Source organism: Eriocheir sinensis, chromosome 54 (genome assembly GCF_024679095.1).
Source record: "Eriocheir sinensis breed Jianghai 21 chromosome 54, ASM2467909v1, whole genome shotgun sequence".
Lineage (NCBI taxonomy): Eukaryota > Metazoa > Arthropoda > Malacostraca > Decapoda > Varunidae > Eriocheir > Eriocheir sinensis.
This window is the reverse complement of record NC_066562.1, coordinates 3,391,284-3,404,631: the sequence shown is the minus strand read 5'-3', so window position 1 is coordinate 3,404,631 and position 13,348 is coordinate 3,391,284. Positions and strand designations below refer to the sequence as shown.

The window sequence follows — 13,348 nt, the reverse complement described above, 5'->3', positions numbered from 1 at the left end:
TTATTATTATTATTATTATTATTATTATTATTATTATTATTATTATTATTATTATTATTATTATTATTATCATTATCATTATTATTACTATTATTATTATTATTATTATTATTATTATTATCATCATCATTAATAATATTGTTATTATAGTGTATTTGATTATCTTGTCTGTGGGTTTGTTATCTGACTCCTATATGGAGGAGGAAAATTTTAATGTTGCATAATATCCATTCATAATTTTCACGGCGGCTTCAGCAGCACTGCTTCTCCGACAAGTTTGAAGAAACTGGCTAATGGGTTGCCGACCTCTGCTCTACACTGATTATTTTAGTTCTAGTTGAAGATGTAGCTAGTTGTAGTTGCAGTAGTATTTATTGTTGCTGTTGTTGTTTGTCGTAATAAAGTAGCAGCAGCCAGAGTAGAAATAGGATCATGCAACTGGCGAAAGGGGAGAACGAGGAAAAGAAGCAAAAATAAGAGGAAGAAAGCGTACAAGCAACACCAAAAGACAGCGGACAAGAGAGAAAAGAAAGGAAAAATCATTATGATGACGAAAGCGATGAAGAAAAGATGATGATGCAAAGGATGTTAAATATGATGTCTAGGAAGAAGAAGAAGAAGTGAAGGACTCAATTCGACACAAGTACAGAAGCGTCAACACAACCTCGAGAAGATGATGACGAGGATGGAAAATAAGATGTCGAGAATGAAGATGCAAGGGGATAAGTAAGAGGAGGAGGAAGAGGAGGTGCGAACACAACCCAAGTACATAAGCATGAACGCATCGAAGGATCACATTCGTAAACATTCCGGCGCCCGAGCACACACGCATTTGACAAGGCTTTCGTGGGCGTTTTCGACATTCCCCGGGGTACTTTCATGATCCTGGGGGTAGTGTAACCTTTCTTCTGTACCATGAACCTACAAAAACACTCACTAGAACCCGATTGGTCTCCTTTTCGGCCTTTGGAAGTAGTTGATGTGAGGGGTGGAAGCGTCTTGAGGTACCTATCGTAGCCCTCAACAGGCCTCTTGTCGCTCCTCCAGTAAGTGATAGCGAGGCGCCTCCGTGACGTCAGAAGGCTCGGGAAAGCGATGGTTAATTAAGGGTTACCAGAATGAGAGAGAGAGAGAGAGAGAGAGAGAGAGAGAGAGAGAGAGAGAGAGAGAAAGCGGAAATGAATGGACATGAATTCTAATGGTAGATAGATATAGATAGACAGAAGAAAACCGGGAATAGACATGAATTCTAATATTAGGCAAATAGATTGATATAGAGAGATAGATAAAGAGAAGAAAAAGGGAAATGGACTAACTCTAAAGCCAGATAGATAGATAGATAGATAGATAGATAGATAAAGAAAAGGGGGGTGTAAGATGAGGAAAGCGAAATTGAATGAAGAGAGAGAGAGAGAGAGAGAGAGAGAGAGAGAGAGAGAGAGAGAGAGAGAGAGATTAAATGCACAAGCCATATACATTTAACTGTTTGAGGTTCCCTTATCAGTAGGAACTCACTATCAGCGCCCCACTCTCTCTCTCTCTCTCTCTCTCTCTCTCTCTCTCTCTCTCTCTCTCTCTCTTAAGATACTGAAAATGTTGGTATTACGCTATTTTAAGTATATAATTTTCTTAAGCAAGCAAATACAGGACGTGACTCCTTATGATGCCCCAAAACGAGAGAGAGAGAGAGAGAGAGAGAGAGAGAGAGAGAGAGAGAGAGAGAGAGAGAGAGAGCAAACAAACAAACCACCGCATATACGACCGATCATTAAAAAAAAAACGAAACGAAAATGGAAACAACGAAACTTTGTGGGTCTCGTCTTGCCTGATGTGTGATAACTGGTAAAAGCGAATGGATTCAGGGTGTGACGGGGGGGGGGGGTGACTGGCAGGGTACGGGGAGGAGGGGGAGGCAGGGGCGTGGAAGGGGGGGGGAGTGGTAAGGGAGGGACGAGAAGCATCTGTAAGCTTCAAAGAAACGAAAACATCAATTAACTGCTGTAACGTGGTTCTTTTTTTTCGTAGATAGTCTTATGCTCCCACTGATGAAGGTCTTTACTGTGGTAGGGGAAGGGGAAGGGATGGGGAAGGGATAGGAGGAGGAGGAGATACGGGAAGGGGTTATGATGGTCTTACGGGAGAGGAGGGATGGGAAGGATGCCTAGACTTGTGAAAAACCCCAGCAAGTTGCATATTCTCAAATCATTCGGGCCTTACACACCCACATTTAATAAAGCCTTCGCGGAGATTGTGTTAGAATAGGGATAGGAGGAGGAGGGAGATACGGGAAGGGGATATGGCCTTATATGAGAGGAGGGAAGGATGCCCAAACTAGTGAAAAAGCCCAGCAAGTCGCATATTCTCAAATCATTCGGGGATCACATACACACATTTAATAAAGCCTTCGCAGAGTTTGTGTTAGTATTTCCATGGGTAGTTTTTTGAGCCTGTTGACAGTATGACAAGGCCACTACACCATGAACGTGAACAAAACATTAATGAGAACCCGACTAATCTCCTTTGAGGCCTTTGTAAATGGTTGAGAGAGCCGAAAGTGTGAAAATATGGACCCAGGAACAGGGGAAGAGGAGCAAGGAGAGGTGAAGGAGCAGGGAGTGTATAGGGGGCATGGATAGTGTTAAGGGATGGAACAGCAACAGGGGCAGGTGGAGGAGAAAGGGAAGGAGCGGGATGAAGTGAAGGGCAGGGGAAAGGGATTAGCGAAAGGTGCATTGGTAGAGGCGGGTAGGGCAGTGGTACTCAATCTTAGCTGCTTTTCGGAACACACACACACACACACACACACTGACCGCAGAGCTTCGTCATTCTTGATATTTTCACATGATGTGCGGCGAGCTTTTGGTCACATAGGGAACCACTGTCTGACCGGATGCTTGTTATCTACAGCGATGATCAGGACCTGCATTCAACTTAATTGTTTATGTATTCGTTTTAAGTCACACCACACTTGAAGAGGAGAGCCGAGGACTTTCGCGTTTCCGGAACTAGGAACGTTCTGGCGCCCTCTTGCAAGCGCTGGAATTCGGGGGCGTGGGTGGCTAGCGCCAACGTTGCTCGAGAATCCGGCTGAAACCTGCTCCACGCCCACGCCTTGTTGCATCACATGATTCATCGCCCGATCATGAGCCTTTCCCCGAGGCACACGGCGAGCCTTTGTCAAGTGATTTGATTGTTTGATCGGTTGATATTTCAATCAACTGTTCTTCTTGATGGTGTTTGACGGATGGCTTGTGACTTCACGGGGATGAAAATTTATATTAGTTCAGTATCAAATTCAAACATCTCACTATTTGTACCCGTCATCACAATGCACCTGTTAATAATTACATCAATTTAAGTCAAACATGTTCCGAATGCGTGCCGTGACACGAAACCCGCGGTAGCTTATCACGGAACCCGTTCGGGAACTACTTGGGTAGGACTCCGACCGTAGGAGCAAGGGAGGAGCAGGGGAAGAACAGAGGAAGGTGCATAGGCGGGGAGGAGAAAGGGTAAGGGTTAGAATCCGGACAAATGGAAAGGGGAAGGAAGGGGCAAGGGGAAATGAAGAGGACGCGAAGGAGAGGATCAGGAAAAGGAACGGAGACGGGAGGCTGGGCAAGGGGAAGGGAAGAAGGGTCAGGCACCCCAGTTTTCCCTCCTCCCTCAATGATTATGCACCTGGGATTATGTGCCATGAGACAGGTCAAGGGGAGCCACGCCAACACACACCTGTCACAGCCGTGGTTCCCGACGACGCACGCGACGACGAGAGGAAGATTGTGTGTGTGTGTGTGTGTTGCGCCGCCACCCGGAAGGAAAACTATAAATCAGAATCATTAACTGGAACTAAAGAGGTGGGCGACGCAACTAAACATATGCTCATTTAGGTATCCGCATTAATTCTAAGCACGATTACTATTATGTCCCCCGTGTCTGTTATCGTGTTTCCTGTGTGAAGTGTTTCCCAGAGTGTCGCAGTGATGGAAGGGTCACTCTGAGGGTCTTGTAATGTCCGGAATTCTTCTCAATATTTACAGTTACTTTAATATAAGGATTAGATATATAACCGAGATTAATTACACAAAAAAATGTATAGTAGTAATAGTAGTAGTGGTGGTGTAGTAGTAGTAGTAGTAGTAGATGGAGCAGTCTTGATTGTTCGTTTGTGTTTTTCAGAGTAGCAGTTTTCGTTGCTATTGTTCGTTGTTCTACAGGTTGCAGTCTGGTTGTTATAGCAAGAGTACCAGCTTTGATTGTTGCTTTAGCAGGGACTCAAATTTGGGTTGTTGGCGTTGTTATCAGAAGGGAAGACAACAGAACAACAGCAACCGCTTAACTAATCAAGCATTCAAGAGTAGAGGAATGATTCAGAGACGAGACGAGACGATAAGCGAGAGGGAGGGATGGGGTGTGTGGGGGGGGGATGGGGAAGAAGGGGAGAGGGAGGCAGGAACTGGAAGGGCGATAGGGCATTGACTCAGTAACCTACTCGCCGTGTTTCGTGGTGGCGGGAAGTCAAGGGGTGCGGCGGAAGTCACAAGGTCTGGCTGAAGGCGCGGGCCGTGGATTGCGTCATATTGGTAAGAACTCATTTTTTCCTTGTGGTGATTCATCCTCATGTGACTCGGCGGTGGTTTCATTTTTATTCATTCGTTTTCTCTCCTTCGTTCAAGTCGTTTTGCTGTCATTTCGTTTTCTCTGCTAATACGTATACGCTGTTTCTGTACGCTGGTAATAGTATAGTTTGGTAACGATTAATTTATTTTGTTTCGTTCTAGTCTCGCCTATCTGTATGTCGCTAATGGAGAGTGTTTACGATTTTCTTAGTTGGTGATTATGTTTCGTTTTAATCTAATCTCTAATTTCCTCATGCTGGTAGTGTAATTTTTTTTCCTAATTATCTTTCATGGTTTGTTGTTAATTCATCTTCCTTGTTAGTGCATCATAATGATTCGTTCTGTTCTATAGGTCAGTAATGTTTTTTTCTCCTTTTGTTCATGGGTTCAAGTGTTTGGAGATGCCTCATACGTTTTGGTCAGATTTTCCCCAGCATGTGACTTTTTTTATTAACTCGTTTTCTCTGTTCTGGCATGTAAGAGATTCACCAAACGTTTTCTCTCAACCTCTCATCTTACTCATGTGACACGGTAGCGGATGTTAGTTTCATATTTACCAAGGTACACTTTCACTTCCCCGGTACCGTAGAATAACTCTTGTAAGGTAAACACGTATTTCCAATGTTCTTTTATGATACTGAGTGTCAGCATTTTGTGTAATTCTAAAGGTAATTGTTCTATGATGTTTGTTGTATTTAAACATTTTTGTGGTGGTGATTTACATAGAAAATCAGACCACACAGACCCCATGGTCCAGACTAGGTGATCTATCCTTAACCCTAAGTGATTCTACATTAATCAGAAGGCTCCAAAACGTTGCATTTCTACTCTAGTTAATATTAAGTTGAAGGAAGTGACAGTCGAGCTTGTTTTTGAAGGAGTCAATCGTGTTACACTGGACCACTGACGGTGGGAGCTTATTCCATTCTCGCACTACAACGTTGGTGAAGAAAAATTTGGTGCAGTCTGAATTTACTTGTCTACACTTGAGTTTTACGCCATTGTTCCTCGTACGCAAAGTGTCATCGATCATAAACAATGTTGATCTGTCTACATTCGTGAAACCATTAAGTATTTTAAAACATTCGATCAGTTTTCCTCGGAGGCGACGTTTCTCAAGAGAGAACATGTTATGGGTGGAAAGCCTTTCTTCGTAAGATTTGTTGCGCAAGGAAGGGATCATTTTTGTTGCCCGACGCTGAACACCTACTAATTTAGCAAGGTCCTTTGCATGGTGAGGAGACCAAAACTGTACCGCATATTTCATATTCCAACTGGTGATGGTGGTGATATGGCTACGTGTTAGAAGTAAAATCCTTTATAACTAGTGCAGTCTTACCTGCTCAGACCCACGTTTGTGTGTATCTAGTGATTGCTTATTCTGGCTGCGTCTGTAATGTGTTGGGACATGTATACGGTGAACTCGAACACGTCTTTCTCAGAAGTTGGGGTTCGGACACTTCCACCTCCTCGTCCTCCCTCCCCGCCTAAGCACATATAGCAGAGTGAAAAATCTATATGAGTTTCAATACACATTTTCGAGTCTTCATACACGGAGCAGTTGCTTGTAGTGTTTGTGTGTGTCCAGAATCGGCCCAGAGGCTTATGTTTGTTCCTAAATGTCCCTTGATTAGTGTTGTTTTCCTGCATTTTCCTTGTTTTTATGTTGCCTCTCCCCCTGGTATCTGCATCGTGCATTTTCCTTCGTCCCCTCCTCACGTACCTTTATCTTGTCCGCTTCTTCCTTGTTCTGTATATATTTACCTTGACTCTGCTGGTTTAACTCTTCCTCATATTTCTATCTACAATTCTTTTCACCTCATGCACTTTTTCCCTCCTAACCTTCCTTCTCTCCACACCTTTGCCCAACTTGTGATCCACTTCCCTTCACCCTTTCCATCTTTGTCTTATTCTTATCCTTAATTTTCCCATACTCTGATTTTTCTTTGCTTTTCTTTCTCGTTGCTCGTGATAGGGCTTTGTATTTTCTTTCCCGAGCCTATTACACGTACTGCACAGGTCTTTTACTAGTATCCATAAAGCTATATTTTGTCCTTATCTTCTCTGCTCTTCTGCTTAGCTCTTGCTCTTAGTGATCGTCTCAGTTGTTGCTATTCCCAGACGCTTTCACCTCAACATCACTTCCGAAAGCCAAAGAGGAGGTCAGTCGGTGTTCTGTAGTAAGTTTTTTTTAGATTCATAATACAAAAACGGGTCAAACTACCACCAGGGTCCTAAAAATACCCGTGGAAGTACCCAGAAATCCTATGAAAGCCTTGTTAAATGTGTGTGCCTGTGTGCCGGAATGTTAAAGAATGGCCCTTATCATCTCGACGGGCTTCCCAGTCATACGTTTTCCCTGCTCACCTGTCTCCTTGGATTCATGATTTAGCATAGTGGAATTCCCGGTCACATTTCCCCGTAGTTTTCCCACCACCTGACTTGGTGTTTATATATTCCTATCCCCGCCTTTCCCCTCCTAGACCAAGTTTCATAAGTCTATCAATAAACGTATCGGGCTCCCTCTTCGATCGCTTTCCAAGGCCGCAGGGTTTTCAAAGTTGATTTTTTTTTCTGTTCAGGGTGCAGAAATCGTGTAAAATGATCTCTAGCATCACAAAACGGTATCAAAATCCGAGGAACTTCCCAATGCTTCTGATTACGGTCGTATTTTACAGCATTTCGTCGCCCAATATTTGACAAGGCTTTCGTAGGAGTTTGGGTCATTTACGAAAACGTTTGGTAATCCGCAACGTGTTTTTTATCCGGATCTTGGATACAGTATGCGTGCTGTCCTTGCCTCAGCCATTTTCAATTCCGTACAAAAAAAAAAATAGTAGGAAAAGTTTAAATGGGCGCGGACGGAGGCGCCATTTATGGTTTCCACTTTGTTCGGGTCAAGTTTTTATATACTTATATAGTCAGTCTTTGAGAGCATAGTTTGAGGTGTTTCAGTATGTTGAGTATTGCTTGGGACAGGTGTTCGTCAAGTGGGCGTGTCAGCGTTCTTCCGTTGTGATGACAGGCGGCTGTCTGACTCAGCCACTTGGCAACTCTCCTGATGCAGCCCGTCAAGGACGCCTGCTCACTCTGCTGTCAGGCTTACGTAATACCATAGCAACACCGATGACAACCCCGGTGTTGTGTACGTAGCTGTCCCTTTGTACGGAGCTGCCCTCGTGCGAACCAAATAAGGCTGATGGTTTCGTCTTTAACCAAGCCGAATGTCGTTAAACAAAACTTTATCGCTTCTGTGGCAGTTTTGAGCTTATGAGATGTGAGGCGTTCAATTTCATTCAGGAATTTCCTGTGCGCAGGACGCTAGAACAAGTTAAGAATAGGTCAGAGAGCGGCGCAGAGACCACCACCGGGCCACCACCCTAACCAATGCCTGTATAGTAACTTATATAGACGTTGACCCAAACAATGATATCCGCGAGTGACTTGTACCGACGGGAAGATGACTCGCAGCCTCGTCATCGTCGTCTCTGTATACGTGTTAGATGCTTTGATGGTGCCGCCGCTGTCCGCCCGCCTGTGCCCGAGAGCAATAAATTCAACAACTTTCTCGAGCACGTCATGGCCGGCTTGTTATTTTTTGCGGAAATGTCTGCACAGTCACCTTGACAGGAGTCTTGATTACTTGCTTACTTTACATAATGAGGCTACTTACCCGTATATGCACCTACGCGTGGAGCAGTGGCCAGCGGTTAGCTACGAATCCGCGGGCCCGGGTTCGAATCCCGGACCGCTACACCGGGCATTCGGCGTGCAGCTCACCCACCCAGCTGCTCATCCTCCCTTTCGGGTTGGTCGACAAATAGGTGCCTGGGGAAAAGGAAGGCAAACTGTGGGATTCCCGGACTTCACACTGCCCCGGCCGTGTCCTGGTGTGGCGTCAAATCTCATCCTTCCGTCATAGTCCATCTCATCCTGAACTGCGCATCGCGGAACCCAAGGAGTAGCCTACACAGCAATGCAAAGCGGAACAGATCACAAGAAGAGTGATTGTTGATATCCTATAGTTACAAACACGTCATCATTTGCGTTTATAATAATATGTATGTAGCCTATTCAGGATGGGATGGACTATGACGGAGGGATGAGATTTGACGCCACAAAGGGTTCTTCCCAGCGCAGGCTCGAGGCCCAATGCGACGGATAATAGCGCCGCAGCCACGCGCAGCTATGGCGTATGCACCGCATTTTTTCTTTACCTTTTACCTGTATATTCCCCGTCAGCTGCGGCCTTCAGTCAAAAGGTTAACATTACAACACTGGATTGTTTGAAGTTTTGTATTTATCGTGACTAAACAGCTTTGAACATTCTTACATCCAAAACCACAACTCTCCTATTTAGTTTCATCAAAACTGAACATGAGGGAACAATAACATTTTGGGCTCTGCGCTTTTATCAGTGTCATGTTTAGGGCCTGGAGCCTTCCCGCCTGCTTCAATAAATGCAATGTATTACATTAGCTGTGCTACCTCTTGTAAGGCCCATGAACCACTCGTTAAATGTGTTGCACACCTACAAGGAGGCAGCAAATTAAAAAAAAAAAAAAAAAAGGCTGACAATTGTAGGGCTACACAGCACATTCACTCTTCATGGCCTTTCTTGGGCACTGGACTAGTATTTCTTGTACGAGACACCTGCCCTCCCCTGTTAAGATAGCTTTTCCATTGCTAAAAAAAAAAGTCCTTCATACTGGTGATCATTAATTAAGGGTTACACACACACACACACACACACACACACACACACACACACACACACACACACACACACACACACACACACACACACACACACTGGAAGATTAGTTTTTTTGCACACATTCATTGAACAAGACATGTTCAATTATTGTCTGTATAGACTTTAACACTTCCAACATTCACAACTTTTACAACACACATACCCCTCACTGTATCCTTTTTCACTTACCACACCAGTCTTGTTGCAGTCTCTTTCCTTTGACTATAAAATAAACTTTCCACACAGCGTTCACGTTTGGCACCAGCATCAACAACCTCTTTTTAGTACTCTCTCTCATCCTTAACTATGACCGGCTTTCTTCCTATACCACTGTGCCCTACAACAACAGCTATCCCACAACAGAGAAGACCAGATTCTTAACTTGAAAATCAATCACTCCTACACTCTCTACACACACACACACACACACCATAGGCAGAATGACATTGAAGTCCATGCATAAGATTACAGCTTGTGGTCCAGGGAATAGAGGAAAGAGAACGTAAGGGAGTAGGAGGAACTAGCTCTACAATAGTCACAAAGAAGAACAAACAACTCTACACAGAACAGGGATACACATGCATGCTACACCGCACCCTTACAACACCCCAGCATGAAATAACAGATGTAACCAGAGCCATAGAATAGAAGAGTGAGGCCAACTTCATCACAGCAACATGCTACCAAAAGAGCTGTGCGAAATTCAAATCAATCATGTTTTTTTTTTGTTTTTTTTGTGTGTGTCAGGGTCTCAAAGTACCTAGAACACAAAAAACACTATTGTATCGGCATCAATTTGAATTCTGAGCGGCTCTCTTGTTTATTTGATGCCTGTGATGAAAGTGGCCACAGTCTCTATTCTATGGTTCTGCATGCAACAGGTACATTACTCCTTTATACACACACACAGACAGACTGACAGACAACAATCCTCTTAAATTTATGAGAAGTTGAGAACCCTTTTTTAAACACATACAGCAACCCTGTAAGTGCATACACTAACAATGATCTCTTTCATGTACCAGTTTTTTATACACAACTTTTTTTTATACATAGAGGAAGGAAGATCAACCATTTTGTGTGTATACATATGGACAGACAAGACACAGACAATGATTTTTTAAAGATGCAACACACACACACACACACACACCACAAACACACACACACACACGCTACTTAAACCTTTCTTTATGCACATGCAGACTTTAAGTACTTTTACACATGCAAGACTAATTTGTTTTTACACACACACACACACACACACACACACACACACACACACACACACACACCACTAACCTAACCTAACCTAACCATGCCATCATTCACACTTCCTCCTCAGAACCACAACTCAGAGGTCCAAATAAGAGACGCGAGTGGCTGTGATGGACCCGCAGGTGGCCAGGATACTCGCAGCACACACAACAGCGGTGGTCGAGCCTACTGCTGCGACGATGGAGCCCATGCAGGAGGAGAGAATGAACTGGGCAAGGAATACCATGGAGGAGACTATAGCCACGTCAGTCCCCAGCCCGCGCACCTGCTGCTCCGGCCCAGCCCAATCACCCTCAGCAGCCAGGAACTGTGGGGGTAAGGGGGTGTTAGAGGACGTGGTGGTGGTGGTGATGAAAAGTGTGTGTGTGTTCACCTACTTATACCTAACAGGTGAGTCAAGCTCCTACATCCTAGAAGGCCTTAGACCAGTGGTTCTTAACCCGGGATATGGGACCCAAATGCTGAATATTATTATATATTTGAGTTATTAGTTTATATTTGGTTAGAATGATACTTTATAACTAGCACTACTTACGATTACTTTTCATGTTTTATTCCTTGCTATCCGTATCTAAAATATTCAAGCTATAAACATCTTTGTAATTCATATTGTGCCTTCCTTACATCTGGTGAGGCTGAAGCACACCTTGGGTTTCATGTTTCTTAATGCAGTGGACACCCCTACCAAGATGTTCTGTGCCAAACTAAACTCTATGGTCAACCAGTGCCTTCAACATGACACACTCACTGTCTTGGGGTGACTTCAGTATAGTTCCAGGCACAGAGAGAGCTGGCTACAAGCTATGTGTTGTTCCCCATGGCTCTGGGACCAGAAATTTGAATAGTTCACTCCTTCTGAACTTGGCAAAGTCCAGAAGGTTAAGGATTGCTGGTTCAAGACGCAAGCCTTGCCGCTTGACTTGGTATGGCAATGTAGTAAAGGATTGATCATATCTCATTAGTACTCAATGGAGGATCCTTTAGAACTATAGGGTTGTCTGGAGTGCAGAGTTCTTTGCGACTGACTACAGATATCTTATTGCAAAACTGAGGATATGCATCAGGTCCAAGAAGTCCTTAAGATGTAACCCTCTGGAGTTCCTTCTTTAGAAACTGAGGGACCAGGCGTGTGCTCACGAGGTTGCAGTAAAAGTCTCAATTGGTTTCAAGTGCTCTGTGCTCTAGAGGACCCTGAAGATTTGCGGGATACCTTTAAATGTGAAACTCTTAGAGCTGCCGAGGAGTAGATTGGAGAGTGTCCAAGATCTAGGAGTGGAGTTGCCTCGAGGGAAAATTAATGGGGAGCACATGCCAGGGAGGGCGTTGCTTCACTCACCTACCGCTTCCACCCCAGTGTGAGCCTCCACACAACTACCTTCTCCATCTCGAGCCCCTCCCGGCAAGATCATCAACTTAACCCAGCCATGAGTTATGTGGGCGTCTCCTTGGTCTTCTCCACTCAGGGTTGTATCATACAGACACAACTCTGTGAGCAGGATTAATGTTCAGAAAGTGTGCCATGTGCCTATTTTGCTGGAGATGGCATTCACAGACTAAGCCACTAACAGACCATGATTCAGTTTTACCGAGTGGTTGCTGGTGCGACAGTCATTGCAGTGATACCTATGATCTTGCAAAGGCTCTTGGTACCAAAGGCATCAACATGCCTCTCCAAGTCACTATTCAGTGTCCATGTCTCACAGCTGTACTGTAAGACAGGAAGCATCAGTGACTTGATTAAAATCTTTGTCCGCCTGCATAGATATCGACAACGCCATTTACTCGTGTTGAGCGAGTCCGTAACACTGTGGGCCAGGCACAACCATCTAGTGACTTCCTGTCAAGACCCACCACTGTTATGCACTACGCTCCCACTTAAGGTATGTAAAACTTTTGGTGACCTCAATGTCCTCACCACATGCATGAACAGACTGGACTGTCAACCAGTTAGCCAATACTAGGCTCTCCAGCAATTATGTGAAAGAACAGCAACATCAGCAAAAACAAGATCAGTGACCTTGGTGTTGCCAACAGATGCTTAGCAATGGCTTTGACCAGCATCTTTACTTAATACCCAGCCCATGCAAGTGTTGAAAAGTGATGGAGCTATAGTGAAACCATTTCACGGAGTCCGTTGAGGGGATGGTTCCCATGGGTCTTTTCCTCCCCACTGTTCCAACACCTATTTTTTCCTCCCATTTGTTACCTATAGCTAAGATATGAGAGGAAGAGATAGGTGTTGGGACTGTGTGGTAGAACAGAGGGGAGGAAAGGACCCGCAGGAGCCAATGCCTCAATGGACTTGGTAAAATGGTTTCACTATAGGACACCCCCCCGTTTCACCAAAAAGTCAGAAAAGCCTCCCCCACACTCTACTCTGGGACTGAGAGTGCTGTGAAGGCCAGTCATAAGACCAGTAATCCTTGCAGGAATCCCAGAAATTCACAAAATGTCCTAGAGTGCCTCATGATGCACTGAGCCAAATGCCTTCTTGAGTTTGGACATAGGCTACAAGAAGCCCCTTTTGAAAATCACGTCGCCGTTCCGCGAAGTGCCAGGATACGGTCAGTTGTTGACTTGGCAGGCATGAACACATTACTCAGGTTTCTGAAACTTTAGCAGATGAAATCAAATTCACATCAGCAGCAGAGGAGCAAAAATGCCCTGAGCAGTGTAATAATACCACAGTAATTTG

The 13,348-nt window shown here is 44.4% G+C and overlaps 3 protein-coding genes across 8 annotated transcripts in view; 1 reads left to right on the top strand and 2 right to left on the bottom strand.

The window, feature by feature from the left end:
* The window catches only part of LOC126983454 (nuclear pore complex-interacting protein family member B11-like), a 6,645-nt gene extending 3,512 nt beyond the window's left edge, over positions 1 to 3,133 (bottom strand). The window contains exon 1 of the mRNA XM_050836153.1: positions 2,969 to 3,133. Coding sequence (XP_050692110.1) covers positions 2,969 to 3,133 — 165 coding nt within the window. The remainder of the gene's footprint in view (positions 1 to 2,968) is intronic.
* Positions 1 to 11,606, top strand: part of LOC126983553 (nascent polypeptide-associated complex subunit alpha, muscle-specific form-like) — a 169,609-nt gene extending 158,003 nt beyond the window's left edge. For both annotated transcript variants that reach the window (XR_007735967.1, XR_007735966.1), the window contains exon 18: positions 10,721 to 11,606. The gene's annotated coding sequence lies outside the window, so the exon portion shown is untranslated. The remainder of the gene's footprint in view (positions 1 to 10,720) is intronic.
* The window catches only part of LOC126983554 (membrane-associated transporter protein-like), a 51,774-nt gene continuing 47,782 nt past the window's right edge, over positions 9,357 to 13,348 (bottom strand). For all 5 annotated transcript variants that reach the window (XM_050836339.1, XM_050836342.1, XM_050836341.1 and 2 more), the window contains one exon: positions 9,357 to 10,960. In XM_050836339.1, coding sequence (XP_050692296.1) covers positions 10,730 to 10,960 — 231 coding nt within the window. In that variant the 3' untranslated portion in view covers positions 9,357 to 10,729. The remainder of the gene's footprint in view (positions 10,961 to 13,348) is intronic.